Source organism: Pseudorca crassidens, chromosome 8 (assembly GCF_039906515.1).
Source record: "Pseudorca crassidens isolate mPseCra1 chromosome 8, mPseCra1.hap1, whole genome shotgun sequence".
NCBI lineage: Eukaryota > Metazoa > Chordata > Mammalia > Artiodactyla > Delphinidae > Pseudorca > Pseudorca crassidens.
This window is the reverse complement of record NC_090303.1, coordinates 50,726,263-50,746,017: the sequence shown is the minus strand read 5'-3', so window position 1 is coordinate 50,746,017 and position 19,755 is coordinate 50,726,263. Positions and strand designations below refer to the sequence as shown.

The window sequence follows — 19,755 nt, the reverse complement described above, 5'->3', positions numbered from 1 at the left end:
TATTGGATTCTGTTTGCTAGTATTTTGTTGAGGATTTTTGCATCTATGTTCATCAGTGATATTGGCCTGTAGTTTTCTTTCTTTGTGACATCCTTGTCTGGTTTTGGTATCAGGGTAATGGTGGCCTCGTGGAGTGAGTTTGGGAGTGTTCCTCCCTCTGCTATATTTTGGAAGAGTTTGAGAATTATAGGTGTTAGCTCTTCTCTAAATGTTTGATAGAATTCGCCTGTGAAGCCATTTAGTCCTGGGCTTTTGTTTGTTGGAAGATTTTTGATCGCAGTTTCAATTTCAGTGCTTGTGATTAGTCTGTTCATATTTTCTATTCCTTCCTGATTCAGTCTTGGCAGGTTGTGCATTTCTAAGAATTTGTCCATTTCTTCCAGGTTGTCTATTTTATTGGCATAGAGTTGCCTGTAGTAATCTCTCATGATCTTTTGTATTTCTGCAGTGTCAGTTGTTACTTCTTTTTCATTTCTAACTCTATTGATTTGTGTCTTCTCCCTTTTTTCTAGATGAGTCTGGCTAATGGTTTATCTATTTTGTTTATCTTCTCAAAGAACCAGCTTTTAGTTTTATTGATCTTTGCTATTGTTTCCTTCATTTCTTTTACATTTATTTTTGATCTGATTTTTATGATTTCTTTCCTTCTGCTAACTTTGGGGGTTTTTTTGTTCTTCTTTCTGTAATTGCTTTAGGTGCAAGGTTAGGTTGATTATTCGAGATGTTTCCTGTTTCTTAAGGTGGGCTTGTATTGCTATAAGCTTCCCTCTTAGAACTGCTTTTGCTGCATCCCATAGGTTTTGGGTCATCGTGTCTCCATTGTCATATTTTTCTAGGTATATTTTGATTTTCTCTTTGATTTCTTCAGTGATCACTTCGTTATTAAGTAGTATATTGTTTAGCCTCCATGTGTTTGTATTTTTTACAGATCTTTTCCTGTAATTGATATCTAGTCTCGTCGTGTTGTGGTCGGAAAAGATACTTGATACAATTTCAATTTTCTTAAATTTACCAAGACTTGATTTGTAACCTAAGATATGATCTATCCTGGCGTATGTTCCATTAGCACTTGAGAAAAATGTGTATTTTGTTGTTTTTGGATGGAGTGTCCTATAAACATCAATTAAGTCCATTTGTTTAATGTATCATTGAAACCTTGTGTTTCCTTATTTATTTTCATTTTGGATGATCTGTCCATGGGTGAAAGTGGGGTGTTAACGTCCCCTACTATGAATGTGTTACTGTCGATTTCCCCTTTTATGGCTGTTAGTATTTGCCTTATGTATTGAGGTGCTCCTATGTTGAGTGGATAAATATTTACAATTGTTATATTTTCTTCTTGGATCCATCCCTTGATCATTATGTAGTGTCCTTTTTTGTCACTTGTAATAGTCTTTATTTTAAAGTCTATTTTGTCTGAGATGAGAATTGCTAGTCCAGCTTTCTTTTGGTTTCCATTTGCATGGAATATCTTTTTCCATCCCCTTCCTTTCAGTCTGTATGTGTTTCTAGGTCTGAAGTGGGTCTCTTGTAGACAGCAAATATATGGGTCTTGTTTTTGTATCCACTCAGCCAATCTGTGTCTTTTGGTGGGAGCATTTAGTCCATTTACATTTAAGGTAATTATCGATATGTATGTTCATATTCCCATTTTCTAAATTGTTTTGGGTTCGTTATTATAGGTCTTTTCCTTCTCTTTTGTTTCCTACCTAGAGAAGTTCCTTTAGCATTTGTTGTGAAGCTGGTTTGGTGGTGCTGAATTCTTTTAACTTTTGCTTGTCTGTAAAGGTTTTAATTTCTCCATCAAATTTGAATGAGATCCTTGCTGTGTAGAGTTATCTTGTTTGTAGGTTTTTACGTTTCATCACTTTAAATGTGTCCTGCCACTCCCTTCTGGCTTGCAGAGTTTCTGCTGAAAGATCAGCTGTTAACCTTGTATGTTATTTGTTGCTTTTTGCTTACTGCTTTTAATATTTTTTCTTTGTTTAATTTTTGATAATTTGAGTTAATGTGTCTCAGTGTGTTTCTCTTTGTGTGTATCCTCTGTGGGACTCTCTGCTTCCTGGACTTGACTGACTGTTTCCTTTCCCATGATATGGAAGTTTTCAACTATAATCTCTTTAAATATTTTCTCAGACCCCCCCCTTTTTTTTTTTTTGTAGTATGCGGGCCTCTCACTGTTGTGGCCTCTCCCGTTGCGGAGCACAGGCTCCGGACATGCAGGCTCAGTGGCCATGGCTCACGGGCCTAGCCGCTCTGTGGCATGTGGGATCTTCCTGGACCGGGGCACGAACCCGTGTCCCCTGCATCGGCAGGCGGACTCTCAACCACTGTGCCACCAGGGAACCCCTCAGACCCTTTCTTTTTGTCTTCTTCTTCTGGGCCCCCTATAATTCGAATATTGGTGCGTTTAACGTTGTCCCAGAGGTCTCTGAGACTGTCGTCAATTCTTTTCATTCTGTTTTCTTTATTCTGTTCCCTGTTTGTTATTTCCACCATTTTATATTCCAGCTCACTTATCTGTTCATCTCCCTCAGTTATTCTGCTATTGATTCCTTCTAGAGTATTTTTAAGTTAAGTTATTGTGTTGCTCATCACTGTTTGTTTGCTTAGTTCTTCTAGATCCTTGTTAAATGTTTCTTGTATTTTCTCAATTCTGTTTCGGAGACTTTGGTTTATCTTTATCATTACTCTGAATTCTTTTTCAGGGAGGTTGACTATTTCATTTTCATTTATTTGGTGTTGTAGGTTTTTACCTTGCTCCTTTGTCTGTAACGTATTTTTTTGTCATTTCTTTTTTTTTTTTTTTATGGGTGGGGTTGTATTCCTGTCTTACTGATTGTTTGGCCTGAGACGTCCAGCACTGGAGTTTGCAGGCAGTTGGATAGAGCTGGGTCTTTGTGCTGAGATTAGGACTTCCAGGAGGCCTCACTCTGATTAATGTTCCCTGGGGTCTGAGGTTCTCTGTTAGTCCAGTGGTTTGGACTCAGAGCTCCCACCATAGGAGCTTGGGCTGACCTCCGGCCTGGGAGCCAATATCCTGCAAGCCACATGGTGCAGCAAAAAAAAGAAAAAAAAAAAAGGAGGAGTACAATATCAAAGAATAAAAAACAAAATAAAATTAGAAAAATAAAAAATATATTATGAAAAGTAAAAATATAATTGAAACAACTGTAGTAATGTAAAATAAAACAACAACAGAAAATAGAAAAAAAGGAGGGGGTGCCATGCAGTGGGAACAAGCCAAATGGAGAGAGCAATAACAAAGTATAAAGAATAAAGTAAAATTAGAAAAAGAAAAGATTTATTAGGAATAATAAAAATATAAATGAATCAAGAACAATGAATCAACAAGGTAAAACAGAACCCCAATCTAAAAGAGGAAAAAAAAAAAAAAAGCCTTGGCTGTGGGAGTGGAACTGAGGCGGGGGTGGGGTTTACAGTGGGGTGAGACCTAGGCAGGTGGGGGGTTGATGTTTGAGTGTAGGGCAGGGCCTCTGCTTAGGACCTGCAGGGAAGGGGAGAGGCAGCATGTGGAAAGGAGGGCCTCTGCAGTGTGGAGTTCTGAGTTTGGAGGTAAGGCCCTGGATGAGGGTGTGTGGGTGGGGTTTAGGCCCAGCACATTGGACGGGGTCTCCAAGTATAGAGGTAGGGCCCTGGGTGTGGGTGTAGGGGCGGGGCTTGGGCTCTGCATGGTAGGAGGGAGACTCCAAGGGCACAGGATTAGGCCTGGGAGCCCAACAGGCTTCCCAGTGCCTAAGTGGACAGGGAAAGCTCTGGCCCCGTTCCCTTCCATTCCTCCACGCCCCCACTCCCCATCTACCCCAGGGTCTCCCCAGTCCCCGCTGGACCCCTAACCATGGGTGTGTCCCGCCTGGTGTAGGAACTCCTCCCCTCACCTCAGGGGTGCCAGTCCTAGAGGTCTGGCCTTTACTTTTGCTCCCCGTTCCCTCCCTCCCACTCCCTCAGGACCCATGTGGCTGGAGGGGGCCTCGGTGGGCAGAGGATCGGGCCCAGGATCTCAGCAGGCTCCTGGGGGCCCAAGTGGGCAGGGGAGACCTGGCCACGCTCCCTTTTGCTCCTTTGTCTTCCTGGTGGTCCCCCAATTTCCCCCTTCGGGTGTGAGATCCCTTCCTCTCTTCCAGCTGCTCTTCAGGGGTGCCAGTCCCGTCCCACCTCTGCTTCCCTTCCCCCTCACCCCCCCATGCCCCACGTCCTACCCGGTCGCTGTGGGTTCCTCCCATCCCCTTAGGTGTCTGTGGTCCTTCACCGGTGCCTGGTAGATGCCCTAGTTGTGCGGACACATGAATCCGTGTCCTCCTAGTCTGCCATCTTGACTCTGCCCCCTTGTGTATAAGTTTTTGCATAGACATATATTATCAGTTCTTTGGGTATGTACCTGGGAGTGTTTGGTAGTCTGACAGGTCATTTCGCTGTTCCCCTCCTCCCCACTCCCCACCCCCACAAAAAAGTCAGGTCCTAATACCTGGAAACTGTAAGTGTTACTTTATTTGGAAAAAGTGTTTTGTAGATGTGACTAAATTAATGGTCTTGTGATGAGGAGGTTATCTTGGATTATCTGGATGGGCCCTAAATGCAATCACAGTTAAAGGGAGACAGAAGGGGACTTGATATAGACACAGAGGAAAAGACATACACATATGCAGGAGAAAGTTATGTGAAGACAGGCAGAGATTGGAGTGCTGTGGCCACTAGCCAAGGAATGGCAGCAACCACCGTAAATTGGAAGAGGCAAGGAACAGATTCTCTTCTAGAGTTTCTGGAGAGAGTGTATCCCTGCTGACAGTTTGATTTCAACCTTGTGATTTCAGACTTCTGGGCTCCAGAATTGTGAGATTATAATTTTTGTTGTTATAAGTCACCCAGTTTTTGTTAATTTGTTATAGCTGCCACAGGAAACCAATACAGAGTGAAATTGGTGGGTAATATGGTAATTCTATGTTTAATATTTTGAGGAACTACCAAAGTTTCCCAAAGGGGCTGCACCATTTTATGTTTCCACCAGCACTATATAAGAGTTCTAATTTCTCCAAATCCTTGCTCGTACCTGTTACTGTCTCTTTGATTATAGCTATCCTGGTGGTTGTGAAGTGGTACCTCATTATGGTTTGGATTTATATTTCCCTGATGACTGATGATGTTCAGCATCTTTTTATGTGCTTACTGATCATTTATATATCTTCTTTGCAAAAATGTCTGTTCAGAGCCTTTGCCCATTTAAAAATTGGGTTATTTATCTTTTTATTGTAGAATTCTAAGAGTTGTAAACTTTATAGTTTTAGTTCTTACATTAGATCTGTGATTCATTTTAGTTAATTTTTGTATATGGTGATAGGTATGGAGACAATCACTTTTGCCAAATTCTCAGTCATTACCTACATCTTCAAATATTGCTTTTGCTCTTTCTCTGTCTCTCCTCTCCATACAGTTGCATGCATACTAGATGTTTTGAATGTGTCTCACATATCTCTTACGATCTTTTCTCTTTCTTCCATTTTTCTTTTTCCATTTGTGCTTCAGTTTGGATATTTTCTGTTGCACTGTCTTTGAGTTCATTATTCCTGTCTTCTGCTGTTTGACTTACTCAATCAGTTTTTAATTTGAGGCATTGTATTTTTTTGGTTATAGAACATTTGTTTGATTCTTTTTTGTTTTTATTATTACAATGCTTTAAAATTTTCATTTCTGTCCATTTTGTGCATCTTTTTCTCTATTTTATTTAACTTATTTATAGTAGTTATCTTAAAGTCCTTGTCTGTTAACTCTAATATTTGGAGCAATTCTGCTTTTCACAGATTTTACTGTTTATTCCCTCTTTACTTTAGAACCTGTGGATTTAAAAAAATCTAGATTTTGTTTTTAGCTTGATTTTGGAAACAACAATGAGGCTTGTTGCAGGAAGAAGGAAGAATAGAGCAGACCCTGGCCCTTTGTTTTCTGGGTTAACAGGAAGGAAGTATTTGTTTTTCTGGAATTGCTCCTATAATGTACTGATTACTCAGGAGAGACAGTAAGAGCAATAGCATTAAAGAAAGAAGAAATCAGTATGACATGTGACTACTTGCTAATTTAAGTGCCATACTTGCTAATTTAATTGGTAAATGCTGTGTGGAGATAGATAGGCCCTGAGCTAAAATATATTTAGATAGTGATAATCAACTTGATCTTTTGGCTTAGTAAGAATGATTAAGATCTATGCTTTTTAGCATAAAACACGTATTAGCATTTGTGGTTTTATAAACCCTATAAATTATTTCTTGGTTTTTTTGGCACTAATAGCTAAGGATGTCTTAAGTACATGAGTTGGTGAGTAGCTTTTAGTTTAGTCCCTTAAGAAAAATATCATTTCCTATGCATTCATTATTTTTGCAATATAGTAAAAATATTCTGAGTTTAGTAAATATTTGTGGGTTTTCTCTTACAGATGATAAGATATTAACAAGTATGTAAAAGTGTTTACTGTGTTGGTCTGAATGGGTTTTCAAAGTTGATTATGATCATGATGATAACTCTATAATAGTTTTTGTTATATTCTTGTGTGCAGTGTACTTTTCTTATTTTTTGGAGTATTCATTTTCTTTTTTTAAGAACACGGCTTGATGAACTGAGAATGTTTCTAGAAAATGAGACCTGGGAACTTTGTCCTGTTAAGTCAAATTTCAGCATCTTGCAGCTTCACGTAAGTTTAAGAGCAAATAAATCAGTCTTTTATGTAGTCATCTTTAAAAGCAAACCATATATATGGAAACATTTATAAAATAATTAAATTAAGAAATAGTGCCTTTCCTTTTTTCCTTTAAAGTGATTAATAATAAGCCTCTTTTACAAGGTGATACTTTAATGGATGTCAAAATCTGTCTCTTTTTACAAATTCATTTTATACACTTGAGTAAAACTCCTTTGCCTGGAAAGAGTCACAATTAAAATAATTTGTTTTCTTTAGATTTCAGAAGAGGGTCTACTGCTTCATTTAAATTTTGCAGAAAAATCAGTTATATTTTGATGGTCTTTAATGAAAATGCTTATATTTGCAGAACACTTGTCATTTCTTAAAGGGTCTAATAGGTTCTGAATTTATGCTGCAACTCATAAATTTGTCTGTAATGAGAAAATGCCTCAGAGATAAAAGAGGCACTTATAAAAAAAAACATAACTAAGTTTTGTTAGTTAATTGATTCCTTGAATCCTATAATGTAATATGTGAAAATATCCTTATTTTTTTTTCTCTTGGTTGAAACATATTATAGATAAATATTTCTTGTGTGGTAGACTATGTCCTATCTGACAAATATCAAATATCAGAATACAGTATACAAATTTAGATCCCTGTTTAGAAAGTCGAGTGTGTAGTTTTTGCCTTTAGAAGAAATGGCTTTCTAGAAAGAATTTTCTTATTCCTGGATAAATGTAAAGAATACATGATTAAAAGTTTTTTTAAAGGGACAGTGTTTATGCTCATATTGTATAATAGCTTACTTCTCATCCAGGTTTATCATATTGCTTTCCTAATGTGGAAATATTCAATACACTGAAACATGTTGATTAATAAATGCTTTAAAGACAATCAAGTTAACATTAATTTTAACATTATTTAGAGTTATTAAATTAAGATGATTCCTTAACATTATTTAGAATTCCATCATTGATTTTAGAATCTCTATTTAAATACTTTTATTTGAATTTGTAGTTAACCATCAATTTGTGTGTGTGTGTGTGGGGGGGTACATGTGTATATAAACTTGCTGTAATTAGAAAACAACTTTTTTACAAGGTACGTTGAAACATTTCCATCCAAGTGAGCATTATATCCTTTAAAGTGGTTACCTTGAAGTTTCAGTTATGTAAGATGAGTAAGTTCTAGAGATCTATGATACAACATTTTGCCTGTAGTTAACAATACTATACTGTGCACTTAAAGTTTTTTAATGGTAGATCTCATGTTGTAACCACAATGGGGGAAAAAAGTAATTACATTGAAAACTATTTACAGCTGAGATAGTGTTCATTTGACACATGTATTCCTGTAGATTTTGTTTTAAAAATTTTTTGTCCTATTAATTTATAGTCACCCCTTGTTTAGAATTTTTAAAATAATGGCCTGATTTTTTTTTTTTTTTTTTCTGCGATACGTGGGCCTCTCACTCTTGTGGCCTCTCCCGTTGCGGAGCACAGGCTCCGGACGCGCAGGCTCAGCGGCCATGGCTCACGGGCCCAGCCGCTCCACGGCATGTGGGATCTTCCCGGACCGGGGCACAAACCTGTGTCCCCTGCATCAGCAGGCGGACTCTCAACCACTGCGCCACCAGGGAAGCCCGTAATGGCCTGATTTTTAAGCATTATTGTGGATCTGATTTAATGTGTAGCTGCAATTTAAAAAGAAACTAGACACATCATTTGAAACTTAGTAAACCAATGTAATTTTAAAGAGGATTATCTCTGAATATGAAAAATTTTAAATTGGGGAATAATATTAAAATGATTAAAAAGTATAAGAAAAATGTGTACTAAATTTTTATTAAAAATCATTAAATCAAGAGTTTTGTAATTCGAAAGAACTTTAGCCATTATTCCATCTCTTCCTCTAATTAGCTGTATAATCTTGAACTTGGACCTGAATCCCTCTGGACTGCCTCAGTTTCCTCATCTGAGAAGTGTGTGATTTGGACTGGGTGCTGTAACTCTCTAGTTTTGGTATTTGTGATTCTTTGATCTAGATCGACCCTTTCATTTTACAGATGAGGAAATGGAGGCATAGGGAATCAGGGGACATTCCCGATATTATGTAGGAAGTTAATGGAATATAATGGATTAAAGTCGAGCTAGGACTAGAAGATGTATCATCTGACCTCAGCATGTATTTTTGTTGTCAGCTTCTTGGTATATGAAGAAAAATAAATGAAAGTTTATAGACATCAGTATAACAAAGAAAGGTATATCTTTTATGCTTGGATTTCAGTGTATTCACATAGAGTATCTCAAATGGTGCAAGCTATTTGACTTAACAACAATTAGTTTTTATGAATGACTTTATTAAAACTGTACTCTACTAGGACTTTTGCTGTTGTGTAAAAATTTTTAGAATTATCATTCAAATTGAAGTTATTTAAAAAAATTTTCTGTGGAGTTCCATAAAGTAAGCCAAAAGCAACTTGATGCAGATAACACTGTTTTAAGTGACATCAGCGACTGAGTTGTCTTTAGGAAAACCTTTGAACATGTATGTCCAAGTTTGTGCTTTCAGATAACTTGCAAGATTTAAAAATGAATAACCTAAAAAAAAAAGAATAACCTAAAGAATAGGATTGTTTTCTATACTAACTACATCTGCATTGATGGAATATGTTTATGTACTTGAATTTTATTGTTGTGGCTAAAAGGGATCTGGCTCCTTTTTTTTTTTTTTTTTTAAACATCTAGGAATTTAAATTCATGGAACAGTCACGTTCTCCATCAGTTTCACCCAATAAGCAGCCATCCTCAACTTCCTCAAAAATGGTAACCTTGTTTGAGCAGTACTGTAGTGGTGGGAATCCATTTGAAATTCAGGCTGACCACAAAGATGAAGAAACAGAAGATGTCCTGGCTTCTAATGGGGTATGTGGTGCTTTTAAAACATACTGTGGAACGTTAGTGGGATTTTCTTATTGAGCGTGTTGTACCCAATGAGCAAGGTAATTGACTAGATTTATTCATACATTTACCACCCACCTTCCTACCTATATACTTAGACACCTGTAATACTACTTGTACAGGTAATGAATGGCTTTCCAGTATGCTTTGTTGACATTGTCCTTTTGAATGATAAGTTTTGCCTTTATGTTTATTTTATGTTGTTATTAGATTACTTTATGTTCCTACCAGGTTACTAATTGAGTAGGAGCATAGTTTATTCACTGCATAATTATATGATTTATTGGATAGACAGATGTATGAAGGAATAGATCATCTGCACTTTTTTCTCAACGCCACTTGTTGGGTAACTAAGGAAGTCATTTTGTTCCATGTCCCCTTAACTGAAACAGGGTAATGTCTTGTTTAATTACCTGGCAGGGATATTTTGAGGATTTAGGAATACTACATTTTAACAGCACTCTGAGCAGCTCAAAAAACAGTATAAACTAGAAGTAGTGTGAGTTAATGGAAAGGTTTGCAGGCAGATGAATGAATATGACCTTTATTATTGATTAGCTTTGTGGATCTTGGCAAGTTATTGTGATTTTGTGACCCTCAGTTTCCCCATATTTACAATGAGGAAATACTTACTTCACAGTTACCTGTAGGGCGTTTTTACAGTATTTAATTTCCAGAGGGACTAGGTATAATTTTCATTTTAGATTTGATGAAGTTGAGGTGAAAACTGTTTGGGTTTGACAAAAATCTGTTGAATTTGTCTCCATATTTTTGGTTTGTTTTTGTTATTAAGTGAAGATATAATTTAAAAAATATTGTCATGAAAATATACCATTATCATGTTTTATCATGAAGTAGAAGTTATTCCATAGAGAACCATATTTAAAATTATAATTTAGTGATTCTTTGTGACATTTTGCCTCTATAAAGTAGACTAAACTGAAAGGAATTAAGTCATTCCAATATTTTTGAAATAATATATCCCTCTGCACTGGTGATTTGTTAATTTAAATCTCGCATAGCATTTGATTCTCATTATTTCTGGCAGTTGTGTTCAATAAAGTAAGCACGAACTATGAATTAACAAATACAGAACCGTTGTTCTTAAGCAAAATATGGGATTAAGTATCTGCAAGCCTCTGGTCACAACATTTTCACCAACTGGTCCATACACAACCTTGTTTTATGCGTGTTTTTCCTTAAAGACACCTAATTTAATATAGTGCTGATTCGTTAACATTGAACACATGACCAACAGCACTGTAACTCATGCCTGAGTGAAGCTTATCTAACATACGTATTTTTACCTTAAGGCATATTGCAGTCTTCTCGCACTTGGGAACACTAGACAGCACTTTAGTACTATGATTGGGGGGCATTCTGAACAGTGAAATCACCAGCAAAATGTACAAAAATTTTAAGAATGTGACACTAAATAGACTTTGAAAAGGGCACTTGCTTACAGCAGGAGAACTGAAATAAGAAGGTAGAGTGTCGCCTTGCTTGCTCTTAGCTGGGAACATGTAGGTAGGGTGACTCAAAAGTGTTTGCCACTCCACATGGCACATATCCGTGAATGACCAAGGAGTGTCATGAAGTATTGATGTTGGGATTACAAATTGTATCGAGTAGGGAAATTTGCAAATAAAGAATCCTTGGAAATGAGGATCTGTTGTACTGTGGAACTGACCCTAGTTTGTGTAGAACACCTTTCTGAATGCCACCAGGATCACATTGTGTACAAGTGAGGGAGAATGTCTCTAATGTTTGTTTGTAGTTATTAATGTGTGATCTAATCTTCACAGGTACAGCATAAGTCCTGAGGGTCAGGGTCCACATCTTAAAACAGCCTGTCGTAATGCTTTAGACTCTTAAAAAATAGTTGTTGAATTAGGGGACTGACTTCTTCCCTTATTGTCATTATACTGGTCTCCTCAACTGGCATATGGGGACAAAACTTCCTCATAGAATTGTTTTGAAGATTCAGTGAGACAATTTATGGAAGCACTTAGCCCAGTACTTGGTTGAAACTCAATAAATGTTAGCCATTATTTAATCATATTAGTTTATAATACTAATCAGCAATGATGATGGTGGTACTGCCACTGCTTCCTTTGTTGTGCATGGACTCCACTGTCTTCTCCCTTGCTGGCACTGGGCCATGGTGCCAAAAAGATGATGAAAAGGCACTCTTCCTCTCAAGAGCAAGTCCACCATTTTTGTCCTTGCTCTCAGTAGTCCATAGGTGCTAAGCCTAATTTTCTAAGTTGCCCTTGGAATTAAATCTCATCATAATGAATTAGATAGAATATTAGCATGTGTGTTGTGTTTAATTAAACTGACTTAATACTTCCAGTGTACCAGAATTGTATTCTCAAGCTTTTTATAAGGAACTAGCAAAATGGAAATAAATAGGATGAAACCACTTGAAGGAAGAGTTTTTTTAATCAAATAAACACTCTTTTCCTGTTCTAAGGTCTAGCAGGGTATGTGTTTGTTTTCATTTGTTTATATGGAGATTCTTTTGGGCATTTATAAGCATTTGAAATATAATGTTTGTATTTTCTTTTGAGCTGGTTTAAGGTAAGATGATAAAGAAGAAAATGGAAAGTTAATATGATTTCTTGATGGCAAAATTAAAGCTCAGTTATTAAGAACTTTCATCCGTAATGTACTTCTTATAAAATTGGATACTTTTTTTACTGTGTTGAAAGACTCCAAGAAAGGTTGGTTCTTCGTGCCCATTGTTGAATAATATACTGTGTTCTTTTCAGTATGAATCTGATGAACAAGAAAAAAGTGCCTATCAGGAGTATGACAGTGACAGTGATGTTCCTGAGGAACTAAAACAAGATTATGTTGATGAGCAGACAGGCGATGCTCCTGTGAAAAGGTACTTATTCTTGGAATTTATGGTACTTCTCATTTTATGTTGCACGTTTAACATATAGGATTTACTTGAAAGGTTAAGGAAAAAAACTCATTAAACTTTTCTTTTGGTTATAGTGTCATGTGACAGAAGTTACTGTTTGTTTGTTTTTTTAAACATGTTTATTGGAGTATAATTGCTTTACAATGGTGTGTTAGTTTCTGCCTTATAACAAAGTGAATCAGCTATACATATATCCCCATATCTCCTCCCTCTTGCATTTCTCTCCCACCATCCCTATCCAACCCCTCTAGGTGGTCACAAAGCACCAAGCTGATCTCCCTGTGCTATGTGGCTGCTTCCCACTAGCTATCCGTTTTACATTTGGTAGTGTATATATGTCCATGCCACTCTCTCACTTCATCCCAGCTTACCCTTCCCCCTCCCCGTGTCCTCAAGTCTGTTCTCTACGTCTGCATCTTTATTCCTGTCTTGCCCCTAGGTTCTTCAGAACCTTTTTTTTTTTTTTTTGGTTCCATATATATGTGTTAGCATACGGTATTTATTTTTCTCTTTCTGACTTCAATCTGTATGACAGTCTCTAGGTCCATCCACCTCACTACAGATACCTCAGTTCCATTTCTTTTTATGGCTGAGTAATAGTCCATTGTATATATGTGCCACATCTTCTTTATCCATTCATCTGTTGATGGACACTTAGGTTGCTTCCATGTCCTGGCTATTGTAAATAGAGCTGCAATGAACATTGTGGTACATGACTCTCAGCAATCCCACTACTGGGCACATACCCTGAGAAATTAATGTATTTTAAAAATGATTCCTGAAAGGCTAAAAATGTAGTTTTTTTGATAATGGGCATAACCCAAGAGCTCTTAATCTAGAGATCAGTGGTTTTTGCAGAAAAACAAACCTTTGATTTATAGAATCAGTGCCGCCGTTGGAGGCAGTTTATGCTTCACATAGATCAATTTATGTTTCACATTGATTTCCTTTTTCTTAAGGAGGAAAATAGTCATTTGTTTTGTATGCGGCTTTGCTGCCTCAATCTAGTAAATACAGAAAAATCTTCCCAATGTCATTGATATTTTGAGCCTTCTATTAAGGTTCCTATTTTTGTACTTGAGTTTTGTTTTATGATAAACTGTCTTCTTCAAAAACTGTGATAACTGTATGAGAATTTTTGTCACCTTCTTTAAATTGGGCCTGATTCTGATTTGTGAGTGAGGTAGTTTCATGACTGAGTATCAGATATTGAGTGACCACAAATATACTTTATTTTTAATGATAGATTTAAGTATAGTCTTCCCTACCCTTTACCCCCAAAGTACCTAGTGAATACTTGATTGATTTGACACGCTGACTGATGTAATCTCTCACCTCAAAAGTGAACAACTCATATAATTGGGGATATTTTAATTGGGGAAATTTGTTTCCATTGGTTTACACAAATATGTGGTACTTAATTATCTACATCTATGATCCATTATGAACTGAATAGAACTATTTTGTTGGACTTTTTCATTAGATGTTTTGAGTATGTTTTTACTAAAAGAAAAGGTCTAATTAAGTTGAAATGAACAAACGTCTGCCACTATATGTGTATGTCCTGGCATTCTTTGTAGGGTTATGCAGCCTCTTAAACTGTCTTTAACCTACCCCTAAGAAATATACACAATGTGAACTACTGATTGCAGTTAACCAGTTGACTGTTATATCAATTCCAACTTCTAAGTGTCTCTTGAATTTATCAAAATTTCTTGTATTTCACTGCTACCATCCTAGTTCATGCAGAAATCTCTGGGCCAGATTATTGAATCGGCCTCCTTACCGTGGCTTCCCATTTCCAGTCTTAACCCTTTCTAATCTGTTCTTGGATACAAATTTAGATTTTTCTTTTATATACAAATTTGATCATGTTATTTTCCTGGTTAAAATGTTTAATGGCTCACCACTGCATTTAAGATATGGTTCATACTCGTTATAATCATGAGGTTCAATTCCTTTCAGTGATCTGGCCTTTACTTACCTCCTTTCTTATCACATTTCCCTCTGCCCACTCATTCTCCAGGCTACCACTGTCAACTCCTTGCGCTTCTTTAAGCGTACTCTGTTCTCTTACTTCCGATCTTATTACATGTTGTCCCCTTTTTTCCTGTACTTACCGTATAACTTCTACTTTTTCTTTGAATCTAGTGCTGCCCCCCAACTCCAGACTTTACCATTATACTTTATGCCTAATCCAGATTCTAAGGAAGGTATTTTTCATATTTGTAGGTCTGAAATCAGGATGCTTGGTACAGTTGATGTATAATTTTCCTAGAACATTTTTTTAAGTGACATAACTTCTTTTTTTGTTTATTATTTTATTTATTTGTTTTTTATTGAAGTATAGTTGATTTACAATATTGTGTTAGTTTTCAGTGTACAGCAAAGTGATTTGCTTATACATATATGTGTATATATATTCTTTTTAAAAATTCTTTTCCATTATAGTTTATTATAAGGTATTGAATATAGTCCCCCATGCTATACAGTAAATGCTTGTTGTTTATCTATTTTATATCTATTTTTATGCATCTGTTAATCCCACACTCCCAGCTTATCCCCCCCTACTTCTCCTTTGGTAACCATAAGTTTGTTTTCTATGTCTGCGAGTCTGTTTCTGTTTTGTAAATAAGTTCATTTGTACTATTTTTTAGATCCCACATATAAGTGATATCATATAATATTTGTCTTTGTCTGACTTAATTCACTTAGTGTGATAATCTCTAGGCCCATCCATGTTGCTGCAAATGGCATTATTTCATGCTTTTTTATGGCTGAGTAATATTCCATTGTATATATACACCACATCTTCTTTATCTACTCATCTGTTGATGGACACTTAAGTTGCTTCGATGTCTTGGCTGTTGTAAACAATGCCACTGTTAACATTTGGGGTGCATGTATCTTTTTGAATTAGAGCTTTTGGCTTTTCTGGATATATGCCCAGTAGTGGGATTGCTGGATCATGTGGTAACTCTAGTTTTAGTTTTTTAAGGACCCTCCATACTGCTCTCCATAGTGGCTGTATCAATTTACATTCCCACCAACAATGCAAGAGGCTTCCCTTTTCTCCACACCCTCTCCAGCATTTATTATTTATAGACTTTTGATGATGGCCATTCTGACTGGTGTGAGCTGATACCTCATTGTAGTTTTGATTTGCATTTCTCTAATAATTAGCAATGCTGAGCATCTTTTCATGTGCCTGTTGGCCATCTGTATGTCTTCTTTGGAGAAGTATCTATTTAGGTCCTCTGCCCATTTTTTGATTGGGTTGTTGTCTTTTTGTTATTGAGTTGTATGAGCTGTTTGTATATTTTGGAAATTAAGCCCTTGTCAGTCACATCATTTGCAAATATTTTCTCCCATTCTATAGGTTGTCTTTTCATTTTGTTTATGGTTTCCTTTACTGTGCAAAAGCTTATAAGTTTGATTAGGTACCATCTGTTTATTTTCGCTTTTATTTCTATTGCCTTGGGAGACTGACCTAAGAAAACATTGCTACAATATAGTGACATAGCTTCTTTTAATGGTTGTTAATTAATGTCTGAGAACCAAAGAAATACATTATAGTACTTTATTTCTCTGTTTACTGATTTCTCTTCCCCTCTGGACTGTAAGCTCTGTAAGGACAGGAGGATAATCTCTATATCCCCAGCCAATAAGTGGTAAGATTTTCAGTAACTAATTGGTGATTTTCAGTAACTAATTAGCAAATTAGATCCTAAGCTGAGTTACTTATTGATTTACTACTTGACAACCCTAATTGCAAATCTGTTTTGTTTTCTCATATTAAGCGTTTCTCGAGAGACTCTAAAAAGCAGGAAGAAATCAGATTACAGTCTAAATAAAGTGAATGCACCCATCTTAACAAATACAACACTGAATGTAATAAGACTTGTTGGTAAGTAGCTACACCTTTAAAAAAAAAAAAAAAACCATTATTATAGCAGTTAAATTAGTCTACATTTGTTACCAAATGGGTTTTCATTGGGTACTCCAGGGCCCACCACAGTGAATGATTTAAGATGGTCATATGTCAGTGCCTTCTCATCTTAATTGTTCCAAATAGTATAATACTAATATTAATGTCAGTTTTTCTTTTTTAGTTAACTACTTGAAATTTGTATCTTCCACTTTTCCTAAAATATTCCAATTAATAGAAATGTAATGGAAAAATTCTCTGTGAGTTAGAGGTACATGTAGGGTGATGATAATACCAGTTTTATATTTGCACAATATTTTGTACTTAATTGTTTCATTGATCTTTGCAATCTTCTTGTCAGATAGGCAGAGTGATTAGTGGTTTTCTGGCATTTTCAGACACAAGAGTTCTATAAGCTAAATGTTCACACCATAGGAAATGTTCTTATTACAGATAAGACCTTTATTGATGATTTTGTAGAAGGCAAATAGCATGAAGAAATGCCATATGAAATATTTAGGTTTGAAGATGTTATGGATTTTTTAATATCAGTATTTCAAAATTTTATATGCTATCTCAACCTTTGTATTTCACAGATAGGTCTGTACATTTGACAAATAAGTTATAGAGATGTCTTCTCATGTTAATTAAGTCATCTATACCAGTCAAGAATCTTAGTGATTTTCTGTAAAGATCTCTGTCTTCTGTTTATGGAGATGATAATTTCCTGTTGCCTGGTTTAATTACTCTTAGCTCTGATAAAATAGTCTGTGTTCCTAAAGATAATTTCTAAATTTCATTAATGAATAGGATAAAGAAGACTTTTTTAAGAAGTCCCACTTTCTTTTAGGGAAAATAGTGTGGAAAATTATAATAATGAACTGAGCAGAAAAGAAAAATTATGTATTTTTATGACACAGAAAAATGACAGATTCTAAAAAGCTGTTGTTTGGCTGATTATTGCTGGGGAATTAGCTTTCCTTCTTTATCCAAGAATGCTAACTGAACCTAGCATCATGAGTTAGTCTCTAGAATTTACAGAATCAAAATTAGAAGAATTCTGAAGAGGTCATCTGGTATAATTTACCATAGAATGAGCATTTCTTTCTTTACTGCATCTGATATGTGGTGGCCATCTAGCCTCTGTTTTATGTCTTACAATTGCTGGAAGCATATTACTTTGGAAGACTACTCATTCTGCTATTAGACTGACTTAATTGGTAGAAATCTTGTCCTCATGGTAAACCAAAATCTCTATTTCTGTCTCTGTCTCTAATTCTACCTTCTGGTCTTAGTTATGCCCTTAAAAGCAAAAAGAGTAAGTCTATACTTTTTTCTCCTACTTTTCCATGTGGTCACTTTTCAGATATGTGGTGGTAGGTATACTGTCCTTCCTTTCCTTGTACTTCCCCTTCCCCAGTCCATTCTTCAGGGTCAGTGTGCTCAGTTGCCTTATATGGTCCTCACTGATGGATATTCCAAAGTCCTTGTCATCCTCCTCAGTCTTCGGTACTCACTGTAGTTTTCAGTGTCTGGATACACGCTTGAGATGTAGTTGAATGAAGTCAGCTTTTGCTCGGTTATGCTGAAGTAACAAAACACCCTAACGTATCAGTGGCTTTCAACCCAGAGGTTTATCATGATGCATATTGACTCCTGATCATCTTAGTTCTGCCCCATGTATGTCTTCATTCTGAGATGCAGGCTGAAAAAGTAGCACCAATCTGGGATTTGGGGAGAAGAGTAGAGCTGAACCATGTTGTGACTCTTAAAGCTGCCACTCTGATGTGCCACCCTGACATGTCACTGGTCATAGCAAGTCAGGCTTGACTGGAAGAGAGAAGTGTACTTGTACTTCTGTCACAGGAAGGTACAACCAGTCCAGGGCAGTGGACAAGGATGCATAATCCTCTTACAAGAGTGGAGGTGGGGAAGAGCAGATAATTGGGGAAAATTATACAATCAACCACATTTAAGTGGTTGTATAATTTTTTTTCCTTACCTAGATCAAAACGGACTAGAGGTCATCATATTGCTTTTTACTGTAAAAGACATACATTCACTCAAATCAGATATAAAGCCACAACAAAATTGAGGAGGGGGAAGTCATGTTTTATTCAGTTCAGTGCAGACAAATCCAAATCTTCACTTCTTGATAGGCATAAGGAAATGAAAAAACAATGCCTTGTGCTGTTCTCATTATCTAAGAAGGGGTATTATAATGACAGAAGTGTGCTGCTGGTGCTAAGTTCAGAAGACAGTAACAACGAATTCTTATATAAGGATTACTGACCAACACAGTGGACACTGTTTTCTAACAGTGGACTTACAGAAACAGAAAAGCTGCATTCTTATGGGCCTTTGGTAATCAGCCATATAAAGCCAGAGCAGTCCTGAATAAAACCTTACTCAGAGAAGAGAATCTGACCGTTGTCATTTCAGTCTTCTTCCCACTAGATCTTTATTACTAGAGTTGCAATTAGGAAACAAGGCCTAGTATGAAAATTTAACTTTCATGTCTTTCCATTTAGGGCTGGGAGTAGGTGCTGCCATTATTCCCCAGTAGACTTTCCTGCCTACCACTTTCTCCCTGGGATGTCTTTATCTTCATATTGTACATATTCATAAAATAGAACTTTAAGGGAACCACTCACTAAGGGGTCTCCAACTAGTAAATGCCCTATTCGAACCACGGTTGTTATTGCATAGAGGTGCTTGAAGACTATAAACTGACAAAAGTAATGTCTCTTCCTACAAGGCCAGAAGTACAGTTGTGTGAATAAGATAGATTAATTTTTGGTGCCTGGGAAGATGAAGGAACTAATTACTCAGTGGTTGGGAGACACATTTTAGAACATTAAAGGCATATTCAAAATGTTATTTTTAAGTGATATTTATTTGGCATAATTAGGAGATATTAAACAAAAGAGTGTTAATGGGGCTTCCCAGCCCCAGGTGGTACCTAAATCTGAAGGCTTGGCGTTTTTCACAAGTGCAGAGGACCAATCAGAATGCTTGCTTGTGAAAAAAGAAAATCCTGTTAGCCTGATGATTTCTTGCAGACAGAGACAGAGAAATTTTAGGGAATGTGTCTCATCACTGAAGTAGCCTTGGTGTCCAAGGAGGCAGCTCTCACTTGAGCGGGTGTGATAGGTCTGAGGGGCAGAAGATAGGTTGCCGAAACCCATGTTTGTAAAACCTACAGACCTTACAACAAAATTATTACTTTAGCAGCTGGAAGAAA

General features: G+C 36.5%; 1 protein-coding gene across 2 annotated transcripts in view; it reads left to right on the top strand.

The window, feature by feature from the left end:
- Positions 1–19,755, top strand: part of VPS50 (VPS50 subunit of EARP/GARPII complex) — a 137,009-nt gene that overhangs the window by 84,946 nt on the left and 32,308 nt on the right. For both annotated transcript variants that reach the window (XM_067746400.1, XM_067746399.1), the window contains 4 exons: positions 6,610–6,700; positions 9,439–9,615; positions 12,426–12,544; positions 16,384–16,490. In XM_067746400.1, the coding sequence (XP_067602501.1) occupies positions 6,610–6,700; positions 9,439–9,615; positions 12,426–12,544; positions 16,384–16,490 (494 nt within the window). The remainder of the gene's footprint in view (positions 1–6,609; positions 6,701–9,438; positions 9,616–12,425; positions 12,545–16,383; positions 16,491–19,755) is intronic.